General features: G+C 43.0%; 1 protein-coding gene across 4 annotated transcripts in view; it reads right to left on the reverse strand.

Annotated features, from left to right (window-relative positions):
- Nucleotides 1-2,617: 2,617 nt before the first annotated feature.
- Nucleotides 2,618-20,167, reverse strand: part of LOC142944505 (PH and SEC7 domain-containing protein 1-like) — a 19,495-nt gene continuing 1,945 nt past the window's right edge. For 2 of the 4 annotated variants that reach the window (XM_076085664.1, XM_076085666.1), the window contains exons 2-13: nucleotides 19,415-19,612; nucleotides 19,259-19,339; nucleotides 18,858-18,970; nucleotides 18,593-18,651; nucleotides 15,895-15,984; nucleotides 8,747-8,790; nucleotides 7,520-7,710; nucleotides 7,007-7,077; nucleotides 5,347-5,504; nucleotides 5,084-5,228; nucleotides 4,844-4,987; nucleotides 2,618-3,361 (exon numbers count right to left, since the gene is read on the reverse strand). In XM_076085664.1, coding sequence (XP_075941779.1) covers nucleotides 3,059-3,361; nucleotides 4,844-4,987; nucleotides 5,084-5,228; nucleotides 5,347-5,504; nucleotides 7,007-7,077; nucleotides 7,520-7,710; nucleotides 8,747-8,790; nucleotides 15,895-15,984; nucleotides 18,593-18,651; nucleotides 18,858-18,970; nucleotides 19,259-19,339; nucleotides 19,415-19,612 — 1,597 coding nt within the window. In that variant the 3' untranslated portion in view covers nucleotides 2,618-3,058. The other 2 variants (XM_076085667.1, XM_076085668.1) reach the window with 2 other exon arrangements.

Below are 20,167 nucleotides of genomic sequence, written 5' to 3' on the forward strand. Positions count from 1 at the left end.
ACACTTATTTAGTAAAAGTATTTTAATAAATAACTTAATATTTTTATTTTTTCCGTTTAAAATGTTTTCATGAAAACATTAAGTGAAAGTTATGATTAAGTCGGTTAATACAAAATTATTACAAATTGTGAGTTTGAGCTTTAGATTAAATTAATGAAATAAACGGTTCATTGAGTCTCAGATCAAAGAGTTTGATTATTTAGACTTATTTTCAGTTTTTACTTCTTAAACAATAATAAACTATTAGAACGTTTTGACGGTTAATTATCCTTGTTTCTCCGTGAGTCCAGTAGAGTCCAGCAGAGTAGCAGAGTCTAGCAGAGTCCCGCAGAGTCTAGCAGAGTCCAGTAGAGTCTAGCAGAGTCCCGCAGAGTCTAGTAGAGTCCAGCAGAGTCCCGCAGAGTCCAGAAGAGTCCCGCAGAGTCCAGAAGAGTCTAGCAGAGTCCCGCAGAGTACAGAAGAGTCTAGTAGAGTCTAGCAGAGTCTAGAAGAGTCTAGTCCAGCAGAGTCTAGTAGAGTGCAGCAGTCTAGCAGAGTCCAGTAGAGTCTAGAAGAGTCTAGTCCAGCAGAGTCCAGTAGAGTGCAGCGGAGTCCAGCAGAGTCCGTCTGTGTTGTTATTAATGTGTATTCGTGTGTTTCTCAGCCTGGAACTGAAACATGAATTAAGGAGACACTAAAGCCGCCCCGTTAATAAAAAGGACTCCGAGACTCTGAGTGTTTTCAAAATGTTTTTATTTGTGCCTCTAAGCCTTCAGAATGATACAAACATGTCGGTTTGTGTTTCACTACGACCAAAGGAAAGCTCACAGGATGAGGACGGTGTGCAGCCTGAAGCCTCCACAGGAACTAGAGTCAGAATAAATAAAGTGGAGGACGGTTCAACGTCTGAACCGATGCTCAGTATGGCTTCTGGATGTGGACGTTTATTTACACGCGTTGGGACGAAGAGCGTAAAGCGGCCGTGACTTTTAGACGTTTGCACAGAGAGACAAGTGTTACTGGATATTACAGTTAAGCACAGAGCCGAGTCCTCCTCCGGTGAACGAGGTCTGAGAAGGTTCAGTCAGAGACTGAGGTCTTCAGGGGTGAAGGTCCAGTTCTTAACTTCAAAGAGACTCCGGGACATTTTGAAAGTGGAGGTTTGGTCCCAATTTAAAACCATGATGGGAGTTCACGAGACCTGCATCGAGACAAGGACTTTCGTAAAACCGTCTCAGTGTCATTCATCGGGAATCGAACCTGAGCTGCAGTCAAATAGGATTATTTTTGGGAGTTTCTTGGACTGAGGACAAGGAAGGATGTTAAGGAGGATTCATAAGGACTTAGGAAAAGGCGCCGACACTAGGCGGGCTACGTGAACACGAAGCAGCAGTTGGACGTTATTGAACGTGGGTCCAAATCGCAAGGCATTGTGGGACGGCATCATCTCCTTTAGGAGATAAGAAAAGGAAGCTTTTGAAGAACCTTTTCACCAGCATGCAGGGAAACTGGTGCAGAGCCGAAGAAGGGAAGAGAAGAAGAGTTTGGTTGCGACCTGAAGCTGAACAGACAGACGGACTATTGGACTGCAGCCCTGGCGTCGGCTGAATGGATCGTTAAGAGACCTCCTTGGTTTCAGTTCTCTCAGTACCTTTGAAATGTGCAGTTTGAGTCTTTTTAAGAGAACCAACCAAAGCTGGACCAGACTAACTCCTGGAGGATCATCAGTCCATCAGCAACAGTCCAAACCTTCAGAGTTGAACCTGTTACAGAGGTTCCAGCTGTTTGTGCATCATTTAAACATTCAGGATTAATCGTCATATTTCAGTTCTTTTCCTCTCTGCTGCCACCTGGTGACCGCTTCCTGTCCTTACATCTGGTTCCTGTTGAATTTCATGATGACCTCACAGGAAGTGAACCAAAGATGACCGAATCAGCTGATACATGATGATGTATTATTATAGATTATATGAACACATCAATGATGTGATTCATATTGTTCTGCTTCATGAGTACTTGAAGTACTTCTCCGTGCTGTTTGTACTCTGATCTCAAACCAGGACACAGACTCTGGAGACCTCAGGGGGCAGCAGGAGGGAGCTGCATGAGGAAGGACTGCATTACCCAGAAAGCCCTGCTGTCTGACAGCAGAACAAGATGGCTGCAGCTCAAGGTGAACGTTTAAGAGAAGAAGAAACAAACATAAAGTGGACGGATTCATTCGGATTCATTCAGGTTCCAGCAAAGACAGGAAGTCCATGAAGGACCAGAGACACAACAGGTCTCCAGGTATCTTATGAATTATAGATGATGAGAGACGACGTGATCGATCGTCAGAGCTTCTGTCGCACAGAACAATGAAGAATAAAGGTTTTAAATATCACCGTCTGTAAATGTGATGAAATGTAATAAAGAACCTTAAAACAATTATTATTATTAATATCATCTCATGGGAGTTCATTCTAATGATTCATATTGTTTATTATATATAAATATATAATGAACTCAGTCTGCTGATGAAAGGTTGACTTATTCATATTTGATGCTCAGTTTCAATGATCATCTTCAGCCTTCAGATAGTATTCACATAACACAGTACTGCTGTGAGTACTCAGTGTATTACTGCTGTACCCCCCCCCCCCCCCCCCCCCCTCGGTCACCACGGCAACAGTCCCACGCTCTGTCCGTCATATCTGGTCGCCATGGTAACCCGCCCCCCCACTTTGCTGCAGGAGTTCAAAATAAGATCAAAAGTACCTACGAAGTGTTTGAGTCTCATTTAACAAAATAAAAGTCCCCTGCCAGGAAAAAAAAGCTCTTACTCTGAAACTTTGATGATTGGATGAGAAATAAAACCTTGTTTGTGTTTCCTGAATGTTTCAACTCGTAAAAAAAAAATACAACAACGCTCTCCGCTCGTTGTCCTCGTAGACGAGCGTCTCATCTCCCACAGACCTCGAACGCCTCGGCTGGAGGAAAGTCCCCTGAGCCAATCAGAATGTGACTGAACAGAAAAGGTTTAAAGGAGGATGTCAGCCTGCTACCCATGATGCATGATGTCCTTCATGTCCTCGCCGCCTTACGGCGCCACTTCCTGTTTCTGCGGCTCCGGCTGCTGGTTGTTCCCGCCGCCATTCTTCTTCTTGCTTCCTTCTTGGGCGTCGGTCCTGGAGGACGAGGACGAGGTGCCCTTGAGGCTCTTGGAGGTCTTGGCTCCGCGGGTCTTGTCCTTGTAGGCGGCGTCCTGAGGCAGCGTGGGGCTGGAGTGCGCCCTCTGCAGGCCGCCGTCGTCAAACAGCCGCGACTCGAAGGCAGACAGGTCCTCGTCTCCGCTCGCATGCTTGGCCCGCAGCAGCATGGCGTACGTCCCGTACCGGGTTTTCTGTGGACCGGGACCGAGACGAGACACGTCAGGAAGTCTCTCTTTAATAAAACTTTATTAACAAGAACAAACCTTTAGAAACAACCGCTGCTCATAATGAGACGATGTTTTTACTCGTCTCCTCTAGCCTGTACAAACATCCCATAATATGACTCCTGTTTGTTCATTTACGTCTAGACGTCATGTTGAGTGTTGATGGAGATGCTACAATGTTAGCTTAGCATAGCACCGATCAAACCAGACTCCATTCAGTTTGTTTGTCGTCTTGAGGAGAGAAATAACAAAAGATGAATTCAGACTTTTTACAAGTTATCATCATGAAGACGTTATGTATCAGAGCGTGTTTAGTGTTCTTACAGCTGTAGTGAACAGCAGACACAGTGTGACTCATCAATGAGACCCACGCAGCTCCTCGGAGGATGTTATGTGAATAAAGAATATTAATAATAATTTAGAATCATTTCAATGAGCTGCATTGACTTCTCTAATAACTCGCTGTAACCGGTGTTTGGTGTGAACGCAGCTCAACCTCGAGCTCTGAACTAAGATCAGCTTCTACGTTTAAATCTTCTCCAGTGAAACGTCTCTGAGATCAGAGTGATGTCTTCAGATGACCTGTACGCACTGAGCTCAAACATAAACCATAATCTTGTGATGTTGTTGCTGCTGTTCTGAGTCTGTGAGGTGAAGACGCTCTAAACGACTTAAAGGGACAGTAGTGATGTTTAGAAGCTTGTATGAGGTACTTCTACACAGTCAGTGTACTACTACAGTAGACGGAGCAAAGTAATCAGTTATATTTATTACATTCACCTTTGAGTCAGACAGCCCTGACTGTTATCTGTGCTCTACACAGACACAGACTGTGTTTGTGTCGTTGTGAGACTTGAACTGAACTAACGGGACGTTCTCTGCAGTACTTTGTTACGCTTTTGTTCCAGAGAACAGAGTAAAGTGCATTTAGACTGGATGTAAAGCTGCTCTTCTATGATCACACCTGACGAATCAAACTGATGGACTGACGCTCACGTAATAACTACAGCCGCAGTAATCTGCTGCTGGTCCGTCCTGAGATTATATAACAAGATATTAGTCTCTATTAAAATGATCTCTGATCAGCTCGTTCTGCAGTGACTCACCAGGAGACAACCTCCGCTTCAGTAGAGGGAAGTCAGAGCTTCACGTGTTAAAGCTGCATTCTCTCTAGTGCCCATCAGGGGGCGACTGCTCCGGTTGTAACTTATTTAGCCCCTCCCTCTCGCGCTTAGCCCCTCCCTCTCGCGCTTAGCCCCTCCCTCTTGCGTCTAGCCACTGCCTCTTGTGTCTCTTCTGGTTGTTTGTCATGAAGGAGGGACATTTGGACTCTAAAGCTGCAGTAACTTTGCTTCTGTCCTTGTCCGTCTGAATGTCCACTACAGACCATAATATCCTGTACCGTTACCATGGGTACAGTGAAGGTGTCCTCCCCGCTGTGAAACATACCTCGAACTCGAGGTACTCCTGTCGGAGTTTCTGCTCCTCCAGCTCGCGACCTTTCACCTTGAGGTCCGGCATGGAGGCCGTGAGGTCGGCCAGCTCGGAGGAGACCGCCCTGAACCGGTTCTCGTGGGATTTGACCTGCTCTTCCTGTCGGGGGGGACAGACGTGGAGAGACTCAACAGACGTGATCACGGACGCTGGGACTCTTTACCTGAGGAGGATCTGGAAGGCTGAGGTCTGTACCTGGGACAGTTTGGTGTTGGATCCCGGCAGAAGAGGACGGCTGAACCTCTTCTGGGACCCGATGGCCGCCGGGAACGGGGGGGCGGAAAACATGGCCGCCACCACGTTGATGCGCGTGATCCACGACTGCATCTGTTCTGCATTGCTGAGGGGACAAGGAGGAGACCACAAGGGTCTTCTGGTTTAATGGAGACCTGATGGTTGTCTTTAGACAGACAGACAGACAGACAGACAGACAGACAGACAGACAGACAGGTCCTTACGGAGCCTGCAGCAGGAAGACTCTCCAGTCGGCCGTCCTCAGGTAGAAGACGTTGGGTCTCTTGCTGTAGTCGGCTGCTCTCATGGCCAGAGAGTGATGGATGGAGACGGCGTTCTTCACGTCCTCCTCCGTTAGCTCGCGCTCCGCACGGAACTCATCCTGTCAGCCAATCACATAGCGGCGTGATATCAGTCAGCCAATCACCTTCAAACCTGCTCCAACACTCACGAAGTCAACTACAAGTCCCAGAAAGCATTGTTTTCGGAACTAAAACAAATACCTCTTTATGTTTTAGTTAGTCTTTATATTTCTACAAACCAAATTATTCCGCAACGATAGAAAGTTCTTCCAGCCGATGTCGTCTACAGTGTTACTACTACGGATGGGTATCGTTTGGGTTTTTTCCGATACCGGTGCCTAAACGGTGCCTGAACCGATACTTTAAAAAACGACGATTGACGACATTAAAAGGCTTTTTTTTATTGCCAAGGCAAAAAAATGTCTTCAAATTGAACAATATATTAACTGTTTAAAGTATACTATAAATATAAATAAATACAAAACACTTCAAACTACAACTTCAAACTATGAACAATATATTAACTGTGAACAACAGTTTACAGTATACTTAAATAAATATAAATAGACACACACACACTCTGTACACACACTACAGCTTCAAACCTCAGCAATTATTTTGCAGAAATATGAGCATACAGGACTTCTCTGGCAAAATACGACACCTCTCCTGACTAATTTTATTTTATCAGTTGGTGGCGCTAATGCGCCAATTCATCGTTTGCCAACCGCCACTACACCTGAAGAAGAAGAAGAAGGTTTCGCGTGCATGTGTTGTTGTGCTTATGAGCGGCAGCGCTAAGTACCCGGATGTCGATGGAGGAAGTCAGTAGCCTGCCAGCCGTTTGACAGATCTCGTTCTCGGGTTTTTTTTTTTTTAATAAATCATGGCCGAAGCTTCCCCTGAATGATGGAGGGGTTTGTTTCTAAGCGCGCACGGCTCGTCCGGTTGTAATAATACTATGAGTGAGGAGCGGAGTACCGAGGCTCTCGTTACCTGCTGCCAGGACGGAGTCATCAGAGTAGTGTAAAAAAAGTATTTCAATCGGCTCAGGCACCGAAAGGAAGCACCGAAATCTGCGTTGCGTTTCGGTCCGGTAGGTACCGGTCGTATAGGAACTGGTGCCATATTAGCACCGGTTTTTGGTACCCAACCCTAGTTACTACACTAACTCATCATGTTTTCACAAAAGATGACAAAGATAATTCATTCATAGCCAGTTTATACACAGGGCTGAACAAGGAAGTTTAAATATAGAAGAAATAACTGAAATATTAAACACAAAAACTAAATATATTATATGTAGAAATAAAGACAAAATATGTCATTGAAACATGAAAATATTCTATCATGATGTAAAATGGAACTTCCTGTTTTCGATGATCATGTTTCTTGGTTATGTGGGGAAACTTCTGAGAGTAAAAACAAAGTATGAGGACAGAAAGACTTGTTTGACCCACATGGTGTGTCCTGTTCTCACATCCCATCTGGGACAAACACAGTTAAAAATAGACACTTAATGTGGAGAGGCTGCCATGTATGAAACAGCGGGGCTGCTGGGAAACGCAGTTCAGATGTTTACCTTCTGCAGGTAGAGCACCAGACCCTTCAGCATCGCGTAGAAAGACTTCCACCCCCTCTTACCCCGAGGAGCTGGGAGAAACAAGGCATCATGGGATATATCAGACATCAAGAGATGTGGCTTTAAATGTCCGTCGTCCTGGGCCTCAGAAACGTCAGCTAATATACTGTGTATATATATATATACACACACATTATGACTATAGTTGCTTGGTGAAGGTAAATTCAGGTGTCGTCTGTATAATATTATTGTAATAATTAATAGTTTTTCTCATGGTAAAGAGATGAGGGCCCAGGATGGAGCCTTGGGGAACTCCACACATCACGAGTTCAGATACATAATGTATGAATTCAGACTAAATAGTCCCTGAAGGTAGAGACAGAGCACCCTCCTTTTCTATTGTTCTATCGCCACAACATCAACAAAACACGCTGGTTATGAAGAAGAAGAAGTTAAAGTAGAAGAAGAAGAAGAAGAAGCAGACAAAGAAGAGGTAGGAGAAGGTAGACATACTTCTCTTCCCGTCGGGGTCGGCGTGGACTTTTCGGACCAGGAAGCCGCTCTTGTAGAGCTCTCCGTCGGCCTGCTGGGCGACGCCCACCAGCGGGTTTCCTCCACTGCCCAGTCTCCTCATGGTGTGGGAGGCGGAGTCTGTCCGGACCTCAGCCAGCTCAGACATGGACTTCCTCAACTCCTCCTCATCTCTGAGGAATGAAACATCACTTATCATTGTGGTCTGATTAACCTCCGATTCAACATCTCCTGTCCTCACATAGTTAAGTCATATTTAAGTCATTAATATGTCACCTTTTAAAAACCAAATAGCTGCAGAAGATTAAATACCTGAAGAGATGAAAGGCTGAACATGAGGGAGGACAGATGCCTGTGTGTGTATATATATAAGTATATATATACGTGTGTGTGTGTGGGCGTTGGGATGCTGACCTGTAATTACAGCGAGGAAAGAAAGCAGGGAGCGGTTGCCATGGCAACAGAGGCTTAAATAAGAGTCTGGGCATCAGGCACACACACACACACAGTACACACAACACACAGTACACACAACACACACACACACACACAGTACACACACACACACACACTACAAACACACACACACAGAGTACAAACACACAGTACAAACACACAGTACACACACACACACTACAAACACACACACACAGAGTACACACACACACACTACAAACACACACACACAGAGTACAAACACACAGTACAAACACACAGTACAAACACACAGTACAAACACACAGTACAAACACACAGTACAAACACACACACACAGTACACACACACACAGTACAAACACACACGCACAGTACAAACACAGTACACACAGTACAAACACAGTACACACAGTACAAACACCACACACAGTACAAACACCACACACAGTACAAACACACACAGTACAAACACACACAGTACAAACACACACAGTACAAACAACACACACACAGTACAAACACAGTACACACAGTACAAACACCACACACAGTACAAACACCACACACAGTACAAACACACAGTACAAACACACACAGTACAAACACACACAGTACAAACAACACACACACAGTACAAACACACACACAGTACAAACAACACACACACACAGACAGTACAAACAACACACACACAGACAGTACAAACAACACACACACAGACAGTACAAACAACACACACTTCAGATAAAAACAGTCGATGGTTCAAACTCACATGGTCCATTGAAGCTTCTCGTTCTTGATGGAGCTGTAGAGAGTCTGCAGAGACAACACAGTCAGTAACGCGCGTGTGTTGTTTGTACTGTGTGTGTGAGAGAGCAGCGTGTGTGTCTGTGTGTGTGAGAGAGCAGCGTGTGTGTCTGTGTGTGTGAGAGAGCAGCGTGTGTGTCTGTGTGTGTGAGAGAGAGCAGCGTGTGTGTCTGTGTGTGTGAGAGAGCAGCGTGTGTGTGTGTGTGTGAGAGAGAGCAGCGTGTGTGTCTGTGTGTGTGAGAGAGCAGCGTGTGTGTCTGTGTGTGTGAGAGAGAGCAGCGTGTGTGTCTGTGTGTGTGAGAGAGCAGCGTGTGTGTGTGTGTGTGTGAGAGAGCAGCGTGTGTGTGTGTGTGTGTGAGAGAGCAGCGTGTGTGTCTGTGTGTGTGAGAGAGAGCAGCGTGTGTGTCTGTGTGTGTGAGAGAGCAGCGTGTGTGTCTGTGTGTGTGAGAGAGCAGCGTGTGTGTCTGTGTGTGAGAGAGCAGCGTGTGTGTGTGTGTGTGAGAGAGCAGCGTGTGTGTCTGTGTGTGTGAGAGAGAGCAGCGTGTGTGTGAGAGAGAGCAGCGTGTGTGTCTGTGTGTGTGAGAGAGAGCAGCGTGTGTGTCTGTGTGTGTGAGAGAGCAGCGTGTGTGTGTGTGTGTGAGAGAGCAGCGTGTGTGTCTGTGTGTGTGAGAGAGCAGCGTGTGTGTGTGTGTGTGAGAGAGCAGCGTGTGTGTCTGTGTGTGTGTGAGAGAGCAGCGTGTGTGTCTGTGTGTGTGAGAGAGCAGCGTGTGTGTCTGTGTGTGTGTGAGAGAGCAGCGTGTGTGTCTGTGTGTGTGTGAGAGAGCAGCGTGTGTGTCTGTGTGATGGATTATTGACTTTCCTTTAAACAAACAGTCGAGACTTTAATCTGCAGAAATAAACAATAAACTCTTGTGTTCGTTCAGAAGATTATTTATCTAATTTATTTTTAAACTCACTTTCATGTTTTCTGTTATTTGTATTATAAAGATTTAAATTAGTGATTTTATCATTTATCTATATTTCATGATTATGTTACAAAGCATCATGGTCTTTTAAAATAAATAAATAAACACCAACACTTCAGTTCACGTCAGATGAAGGTCATCCGATCGTTAGTGAGTGATTATGATTTTATATCCGATACTGAAGCTACTTAAACCCACAGCTCAGTGTGTTCATTCTGAACGTTATGCTCTGTCTGCACACGGCCCTGCAGCCTCCTGTATCATAACTGTATTACAACTATATTATAACTGTATTATAACTGTACTGTAACTCAGTTTAGTTCCACAGAACATTTAAAAACAGAGCTTTCCACTCGATGCTCCATTAAAGATGTAAAAAGGTGCAAAAGAGGAAATAAAACATAATTTAATAAAATAAAATAAAAGTTAAAGGAAGCGAGGAGTTTGGAGAAACATTTTAAATTAATAGTATTAACTCTTTATTTATTGTCCCAAATATTTCATTAGATTCTTTACTATTTTTTTTATTAACAAATTACAGTTTGAATCATAGTTCAGATTCTTAATGAACTTTCATGAATAGTAAAACAATCTCCCGTTGATAATAGTTTGAGGTATCGGAGGGATTTCACTCTCAATGTCGGCACTTTGCAGTTTTAAGCAACCGTCAAAGAAACTTCCTGAAGATGTTTCAAAATAAAAGCCTTCAAGCATGGTGGGCTTTTAATGTGAAACTAAGGAAGTGTCCAGCTGTGCAGGCAAAATAAATGTTTCAAATCAGATCTGATCGTTTTCCATCGATCAAACTATTCAGAGTGATAATCAGGAGCCGATCGATTGGAGAACCGTTAAAAAACACCAACAAAGAAGAGACTGGAATTCATTATTTCAGTACTAGTCTGAGGATGAATTTAGATTCATTAAGATGTGACATCAGAAAAATCTCAACAACCTCCAGCCGATCACAACCAAACGTCAGAGTAGAACCAAACGGAAACATTCACACAATGAACTCTGTCACTTCTGCAGTTAAGCTGCTGACAATGAACCTCAACACTTTGTGTTGTTTCACACAAAGAAATGAAAAATAAGTTTGATGATGTTAGAATCAGATGAGATGAGATTTAAATCACAGTATGAACATTATCTTTTCCTTTCCTTGTACTTTTATTGTGAAACTTTTGCAGGCAAAGTTGAGTTCTCATCTACATCTTAACACTTCCTGCACAAATGTTTCACAAAGTAAGTGATTCAAAAGCATGACAGGATAATGAAATATGAGGAAGTGATGATGAAATGATGAACACAGTCCTTCAGCAGCTCTATGGACATTCCTTATGCTTTTATTGTGAAACTTTTGCCCTTCGGACACAGTCATTCCCTTTTCTTTGGCTTTTATTGTGAAAAACCTGCATGTAAAGTTGAAGTTAATTGAAAAAGAATAAACAGAAGTAGAGACAAACTTGAAATAACTAGCGAATAAAAACTGTTTTATGAAACGGAGAAAGTGTTTCGAGTGTGATATGATGTGAATGTATGAACCATGTGACGCATGGTGACAGGAGGACGTAACTGTAGGTATCATGTGGTGTGAAACGGTGACTGGTTTTAACTTGTTGGTGTCTGGAACCTTTATGTTCTCTGAAGAACTTTGGCTTCTCTTTGTGTCTAAACCTCACGTTCTGTCAATGAAAACAAATGCATTGAGAGAAACCAGCTCCAGGTTCTACCTTCTTCTTGCGGCTCTGCCGGTGCTGCTGTCCGTCCTGGGTTTTCCCCAGCAGGTCTGGGAAGGCCAGCGGTTTGAGTGAGCGGGAGCGGGGGGTTCTGGGATACCTGAACGGGTCCGTGTCCCTGGAATCCCGCCCGCTCCGGACCGAGCAGAGCGACCGCGACCGCATGCGGCCCGACGAGTGGATGCTGTTGACGCCAATCATCTCAGAATCTGAATCGAAATCCGACTGAACTTCAGGGAAAAAAACAGTGAATCCAGCGGGAAAAAAAGAAGAAGAACTTGTAAATGGAGCAGAGTCTGATGGTTCTGGTTCTGGACTGACGGCGTCCTCAGTGGAGCTGCTGCATTATGGATCCAGCTCTACTCATCATGCATCACAAACACAGCAGCGCTTCATCCGGCTTCAGGTGTTCAGAGCCGAGACTGGAACCTGCTTCAGACGCTTCTACGGACGTTTGAATGAATCGTGTGTAATAAAGTGTTTACATGAATCTGCTGTGAGATTCGTCCTCAAGGGATTTTATAAATGCTGATGAATTCGTATTTAAGCAACTTTTGATCAAATCTAAATACAGTTCAATTATATTTTTTTAAATAAAGATGAATTAAATCTTACGCCGACCAACAGTCAGGAATGTAAAGATGTGCTGACATGAAACAGCTAATTGGTAAAAAAATTATGAAAGAAAATAATGATCTAAAAGATGTTTTGTTTTAAATTATGTATATTTTTCGTTGTCAACTTCCTGTTCGCTTCACGTGAAACAAGTGTGAGAGTGTGTGTCTGTGTGTGTGTGTGTGTGTGTGTAATCCACTGTTTAGAAGCAGTGATGCGTATTTCATCCGCTCACACTCCTGCAGGAAAAAACAGCCCAAAACAAAACACTCAAATCAAAAAAATATCCAAACCACAACTCTGATCTTCTTCTTCTGCAGTTTCTCCAGAAATGTGAGTTTTTAAAGTGTCTGTTGAACGCAGGCGGAGGAGGAGAATCCCTGGACTGCAAAATATAAAGCTGCGTGACGGAGGAAACGCATCAGCAGCATCGACCAAAACATTCACCACGAAGAGCAGAGAGAGCACACCCACACATGGAGAGAGAGAGAGAGAGACAGAGAGAACCCCCAAAACTGACGTCAGCTTCCTCCTGGAGACGCCACAACCCAGTGGAGATGGAGGGATGAAGGATGTAGAGGGAGAAGAGAGGTGTGAGCTGATGGGGGAGAGGAAAAAGAGGAGAGTTTCTCCTGTTGCACTCTGTGTACCAAAAAAATCCTCCTCAGATATTGATCTCTTCGTCCTCCAACTTCATTCTTCTTCTTCTCCTCCTTTGCTTGTTGTCGTCTTCGTCCTGCAGGAGAATCCCTCCGTCAGGTGAGCTCACTCCTCCTCCTCCTCCTCCTCATTTATTCCTCCTCTTCTTCTCTCTGCTGAGACTCTGAACTGTTGAGGAGCAATGCCCTCCCTCCTCCCCTCTCTCTCTTTTTTCCCCCTCGCTCTCTCAATGCGCATTTTCTCTCTGCAGCAGCAGCCAATGAGAGCGCAGGGACAGGAGCTTTGGCCCGCCCCCCCTCCTCCTGCTGTCAATCAGGGAGGATTCACAGAGCTGAATCAGAGACGTTCAGCAGAAAAAGACCCAGAAATATGTAAATCATGACTCAGCGATATCTGAATGATGACATATTTAAGTTAAATCTATAACTTAATATAATAATGCTGTTTTATTTCAGCTTTGTTTAAACAGATAAATTTCATATGTTGAGACAGTAAAAGACCGTTTACACAATAAAATGTCATTTATATCAAATATTTTACACTCTCCTGCCTATATTTAATATATGTATTTTTTTATATTTCTATACATTTAATTTTCCTGTATGTATATTTTTTTACATTTTAAATTATATTTAACTAAATAGTATATTTCATCTTCATTGTTTTTTTATTTTGACAAACAAATTTCACATATTTTTATTTTCTACCTTTTAAGGTATTTTATATATATATATATATATATATATATATAAAATTTCATCTTTTATAATTAAATTGATTTGAATTTAATTGTTTTCATACTCTACATGTTTTAAACAAGGTTGAAGGATCAGAATCAGGATAAATATTGAGAGAAATTAATATTTTGAAAAGGTAATTATCAAATGAAAACACACATTTAATTAATGTGCTCTTGCAGACGTCTGCAGATACATCAAACTCATATTCATACTGTATAATTCTGTGGTTTCGCTTAATCTGCTGATATATTTATAGTTTAAGATTATTTAAAAGGCTTTTATAGAAACACATCACCCAACTTCAGAAACATCACCCGACTTCAGAAATGCAGAATGAACTGAGAAACTGGTGTTGTTCATACATCACATGACGAGACCAGGCCACCTGTTGCATTCTGGGAAAGTGTTTGAGATGTTCCTCGTGTTTCTAATGAAACTAGTTTAGATGTTCCTCGTGTTTCTAATGAAACTAGTTTAGATGTTCCTCGTGTTTCTAATGAAACTAGTTTAGATGTTCCTCGTGTTTCTAATGAAACTAGTTGACCAGATGTTCCTCGTGTTTCTAATGAAACTAGTTGACCAGATGTTCCTCGTGTTTCTAATGAAACTAGTTGACCAGATGTTCCTCGTGTTTCTAATGAAACTAGTTGACCAGATGTTCCTCGTGTTTCTAATGAAACTAGTTGACCAGATGTTCCTCGTGTTTCTAATGAAACTAGTTGACCAGATGTTCCTCGTGTTTCTAATGAAACTAGTTGACCAGATGTTCCTCGTGTTTCTAATGAAACTAGTTGACCAGATGTTCCTCGTGTTTCTAATGAAACTAGTTGACCAGATGTTCCTCGTGTTTCTAATGAAACTAGTTGACCAGATGTTCCTCGTGTTTCTAATGAAACTAGTTGACCAGATGTTCCTCGTGTTTCTAATGAAACTAGTTGACCAGATGTTCCTCGTGTTTCTAATGAAACTAGTTGACCAGATGTTCCTCGTGTTTCTAATGAAACTAGTTGACCAGATGTTCCTCGTGTTTCTAATGAAACTATTTGACCAGATGTTCCTCGTGTTTCTAATGAAACTAGTTGACCAGATGTTCCTCGTGTTTCTAATGAAACTAGTTGACCAGATGTTCCTCGTGTTTCTAATGAAACTAGTTGACCAGATGTTCCTCATGTTTCTAATGAAACTAGTTGACCAGATGTTCCTCATGTTTCTAATGAAACTAGTTTAGATGTTGCTCGTGTTTCTAATGAAACTAGTTTAGATGTTCCTCGTGTTTCTAATGAAACTAGTTGACCAGATGTTTCTCATGTTTCTAATGAAACTAGTTGACCAGATGTCCCTCATGTTTCGTAGGGCCTCTGAGACGAACAGGATACATTTGTATTGGGGTATTAGGGAAAAAGCGTCCACTTTTCAAAAAATCATAACGGGCAAAGGAAGGCCTTCAGCGGCCAGCAACCGGTCGGATCAGGAACTACGGCCCCCCGGCTGACGCCCGAGAGAGCGGTGCTCCGATCGGACCGTCGGCCGCCGAGCTACGATTTTTCAAAGTTCGCGAAAAGTTGTCCCGAATGTATTCCGCCATTTGTTCGGGGGACATGCACTGACTGTCACCCCAGGAACGAGGCTCGAAATCGGATACAATACAAGCACAAGACTCATTTAGCTGGAAAATCAAAATGGGCCAAACGGGATACTTCTGCCAAATGGGTTAGGCAATTTGGCCTACATGGCAAGCCCATACAAATGTCGGCCAAATGTCAGTATCGGCTACATAAATAACATAATGTCCTCATAAATCAAAATTGGACATTTTGACTAAATGTATATGGGCAGGCCATTTAGTCCAAATGGCCTAGACCAAATGTCAGAAATGTCCCAAATGACAGTGAGACATTTGGGATGTATTCCGCTATTTATCCGGGGGACATGCACTGACTGTCACCCAGGGAACGAGGCTCGAAATCGGATACAATACAGGTCCAGGTCCTCCCTAACCTGGGTCGGACATTTGGGATGTTGTTTGTTACACCCCTAGAAACAAATAACCGTAGCTTGCGCGTCATAATGAGATTATTAGGAGATGGTTCAAGTGTAGTAGGACAGCACAGAAGGCCCATGTATAAAATAAACGGCCCGCCACTGACACACACATTAACAGAGTTAGTGTGATGATGATGGAGGAGGTAAAGAGGTGACGCAGATTCATGTTGATCGCTCTGAGGCTGAGATGGAAACAAACGAGTGAGTGAGTGACACACACACACACACCCACACACAAAGAGTTAAATTGATTGCGTCTCCCTTTTTCATTTTTCTGCTCTGACAATCACAAGCATCCGTGCGTGTGTTGTATACACGTGTGTGTGTGTAAAAGTGTGTGTGTGTCAGCCTTACCTTCAGCAGATCTTTGGGGAAGTCTTTTCCATCGTTGAGACCCTCCAGGTTGGTGATGAACTGACTGCAGGACATCCTCTTCCCCACGTTCTACACACACACACACACAATTAACGAATGATTTAGTTCCGTTTCATTATTGTATTTCTATAAAGTTGGGGGAGAAACGACAGACATAATAAAAGGTGAAAAAATATCCTGACTTTCAGTCTGTCTTAACCCCTAAAGCCTACATTTCCCATAATGCCACTCCTCCTGCCTGGGGACCCAGGTCTGTGAGCCAATAGGAGGTCGCCTCTGTATTTAAAAATATCCAACTACATTTGTCTTTATATAGTTAAAAGTTATGTCAAAATAAGTTTAATATTTAATATATCTACTTCCTCTTCTACATCTCAGAGGTACATATAGTACTTTATACTGTACCACACCTCAGAGGTACATATAGTACTTTATACTGCACTACACCTCAGAGGTACATACAGTACTTTATACTGCACCACACCTCAGAGGTACATACTGTACTTTATACTGCACCACACCTCAGAGGTACATACTGTACTTTATACTGCACCACACCTCAGAGGTACATACTGTACTTTATACTGCACCACACCTCAGAGGTACATACTGTACTTTGTACTGTACGACACCTCAGAGGTACATACTGTACTTTGTACTGTACGACACCTCAGAGGTACATACTGTACGACACCTCAGAGGTACATGTAGTACTTTATACTGTACTACACCTCAGAGGTACATGTAGTACTTTATACTGTACTACACCTCAGAGGTACATGTAGTACTTTATACTGTACTACACCTCAGAGGTACATGTTGTACTTTATACTGTACTACACCTCAGAGGTACATACAGTACTTTATACTGCCCTACACCTCAGAGGTACATACAGTACTTTATACTGCACCACACCTCAGAGGTACATACTGTACGACACCTCAGAGGTACATACTGTACGACACCTCAGAGGTACATACTGTACGACACCTCAGAGGTACATATTGTACTTTATACTGTACTACACCTCAGAGGTACATATTGTACTTTATACTGTACTACACCTCAGAGGTACATATTGTACTTTATACTGTACTACACCTCAGAGGTACATGTTGTACTTTATACTGTACTACACCTCAGAGGTACATATAGTACTTTATACTGTACTACACCTCAGAGGTACATATAGTACTTTATACTGTACTACATCTCAGAGGTACATATAGTACTTTCTACTGTACTACATCTCAGAGGCACATATAGTACTTTCTACTGTACTACATCTCAGAGGTACATATTGTACTTTCTACTGTACTACATCTCAGAGGTACATGTTGTACTTTATACTGTAGAAAGTTTGAATGCAGTACTTTCCCTGATTGAATGTAAAGTGTTGACTAAACGTCTCATTATGTAGAAACTGTGACTCATGGCTGTTGCTCAGCGTGTTATTGGACAGCTTGTTGGGCAGAAGTCACCGTCACCTCGGGGGGCTCGCTGTGCAGAGTTCACACTGAGATGCAACTCACAGTAATTATCACCAAAAACTGAGCTAATCTCCATGACAACCGAGTAAACTCCATCTGCTGAGGGAGAACCATGATGAGTGGTAGAGAGCTCTGGTAGAGGCCCAAAGGTGGCAGCTATGAAATGTGAATATTAGACAATTGTAATCTTAGTTTTGACTTTTAATTTGTAGAGAATTTACTGAATACATTTGAGATGTTATTGGCGAGCCTCTTGATTTCAAACGTTTAGGTTCTCTGGATATCTGCTGCGTATGATCAATATAATTAATGTCAATAGTTATTAATACAGTTCCAATGCTATGAATACGTGCTTGTGAGGACATGCTGTTGGCTGGTTTTCAGATTACTTGCCAGTTAGAACACAATGTGTTTAGTTTGTTGGGTCTTTGCTGGTGTTCCCCAGGGCTCCATACTGGGACCACTGCTGCTCTCCATATATGTCAATAATATTGTGATTGTTTGTCATTGCTGCGTTAAATCTTTATGCAGATGACTCACAGCTCATCATCTTCAGCAGTAGAACACCTTGAATTCTACTGCAGTCTGCCTTAAATCAGCCTCTTTTAACTCAACTTAAGTTGTTAAATGTAGCTTTATTTATGAGAAAAAGATAATCATCTAATCTACCTTAACATCTCAACTGTTCAAGGGGTTCAAACTGAAATAGAAACTTGTTTTTCAAATCACACATTGAAAACCAAACTGAAACTGAAATGAGGTTTCTTTTTTAGAAACAAAATCACGTTTCTCCCTCCGTTCAAGTACAATTTGTTTTACATTTATTGGATTACGGTGCTTATGAATGTACCTGAATGTGCCTAAAGGTGTTGGATACTGTATAACATTGTGCTTTATGTTTATGTTTGTGATGGTAAATCTTGTATTCTCTGTAAATCGCTACTAACAGTCCATCTCTTTCACATTGGTTGGCTGGTTCCTTCTTATCTGCACATACCGATGTTCTACACGTTGGTTAAATACGCTGTAATAATGTACAGAAGAGCAGAACTATAACAATAAGAGCTGTAATGCACCTTCATTAAGAGGACAGAGTGGATCTGGGGAGCTGCTTCATTCGACCATATAAGGAGTTCCTGTTCCTGACTCACTGGCAGAATAAACATCGATATTAAATCAGACTCACGTTTCCATGAAGGTCTGAGTTCAGCAACATGACGGCACACGTCAGAGTGTGGACGCTGTCTGAGAGCCAGGGAGACAGAGGGGAGACAGGTTAGAGACGGGGGAGGCAAGTTAGAGACGGGGGAGGCAGGTTAGAGACGGGGGAGGCAGGTTAGAGACGGGGGAGGCAGGTTAGAGACGGGGGAGTCAGGTTAGAGACGGGGGAGGCAGGTTAGAGACGGGGGAGGCAGGTTAGAGACGGGGGAGGCAGACAGACAGACAGGTACCTTCAGTGGGGACAGTCTCTGGGTTGCTCTGTCTGTATCTCCTGGAGAACTGAGCGAGGACTCTCTCTCTCTCCTGAGTTTCTCCCATCAGAGCGAACTGACTCAGAAACGTCCTGCAGACACAAAACTTTACTCATCATGATGCACCCTGGGAATCGTAGTTGGCTTCCTGTAGCTGTGGACTTTTTTTTTAAAATCACAGTAGCAGATATTTTCTAACACAGTTGTACAGTTTGACAGGAAAACAACATTATTAAAACAACACTATTACTTAATAGTCATTGTATTTTATACACATTTAAACATGTTGAGTGAAGTGATTTCTGGTTGTTTCATTCAGCATTTGTTTGAGCTAACATCTTCATGCTTTCTGATGTCTAATAACAGAACTCAGGACTGACCTGAGAGCCTGATCGATGGTCAGACCCGTGAAGTTGAAGTTACTGAGGTATTCCTCTGCCACCATCTGACTGAACTCGTTGCTGCAGACAGAAACAGAAGTTAAACATAAAAACACAAACTAAACACACGTAACGAGGTATTGAAGGCCGACTCACTTCTTTCCGAGGTGTCGAGCCACGTCGGACTTCCTGAACCCGTCCAGGCTGTAGAGGCGTTTGGCGAGTCGTTTGGCGGCCTGCAGGTCGGCCTTGGTTCCGTTCACCAGCGACTCGTCACCGCCGCCGAGCGCCAGGCGCTCCGCCACGTCGGCCTGAGGGTACAGCAGCTCGGGGGGGCGGTTCACCGGACGCTCCCTGACAACAAACAAACAAACACGTTATTTTAGGACTTTCAGATCCCGTTCTGTTGTGCTGAGGAACCAAAGCAACACGTTGACTGGTTCCTGTTCTGAGTTCCTCCTTTACCTCTGCAGTGTCTTTGTCATGAATACCAGCAAACTAGGAGAGGTAGTACATACAGGTTTAAAGTATATGAAATAAATAAATAGTCATTCTATAGTGAGAGAATATATGTAGTTATTGCATTAGTATAAATGTAATTATAAGGAGACGGGACGAGGAGTCGGGACGAGGAGACGGGACCATGGTCACGGTAATAAAAACAGGAAGTGATAGCGGCTAAAAGTAGCAACGCGATTATTTTCATGATGCAGATTTTAAAAAATGACAAAATAATTTAAAACGTATTTGACCCTTAACCCCAATGCATGATGGGGGAAAGTCAACATGTTAGCATTTAGCACAAAGCACCTCTGTGCTGGTTTTATATATGACCTCAACTGAGTTTAAATCTTATAATCTCTCTACTCTGACACGATGGCTGGACTAACCGAAGCACTGGGCGGAGGG

Source organism: Anarhichas minor, unplaced genomic scaffold (assembly GCF_050575085.1).
Source record: "Anarhichas minor isolate MPS153535 unplaced genomic scaffold, ASM5057508v1 ptg000248l, whole genome shotgun sequence".
Classification (NCBI taxonomy): Eukaryota; Metazoa; Chordata; class Actinopteri; order Perciformes; family Anarhichadidae; genus Anarhichas; species Anarhichas minor.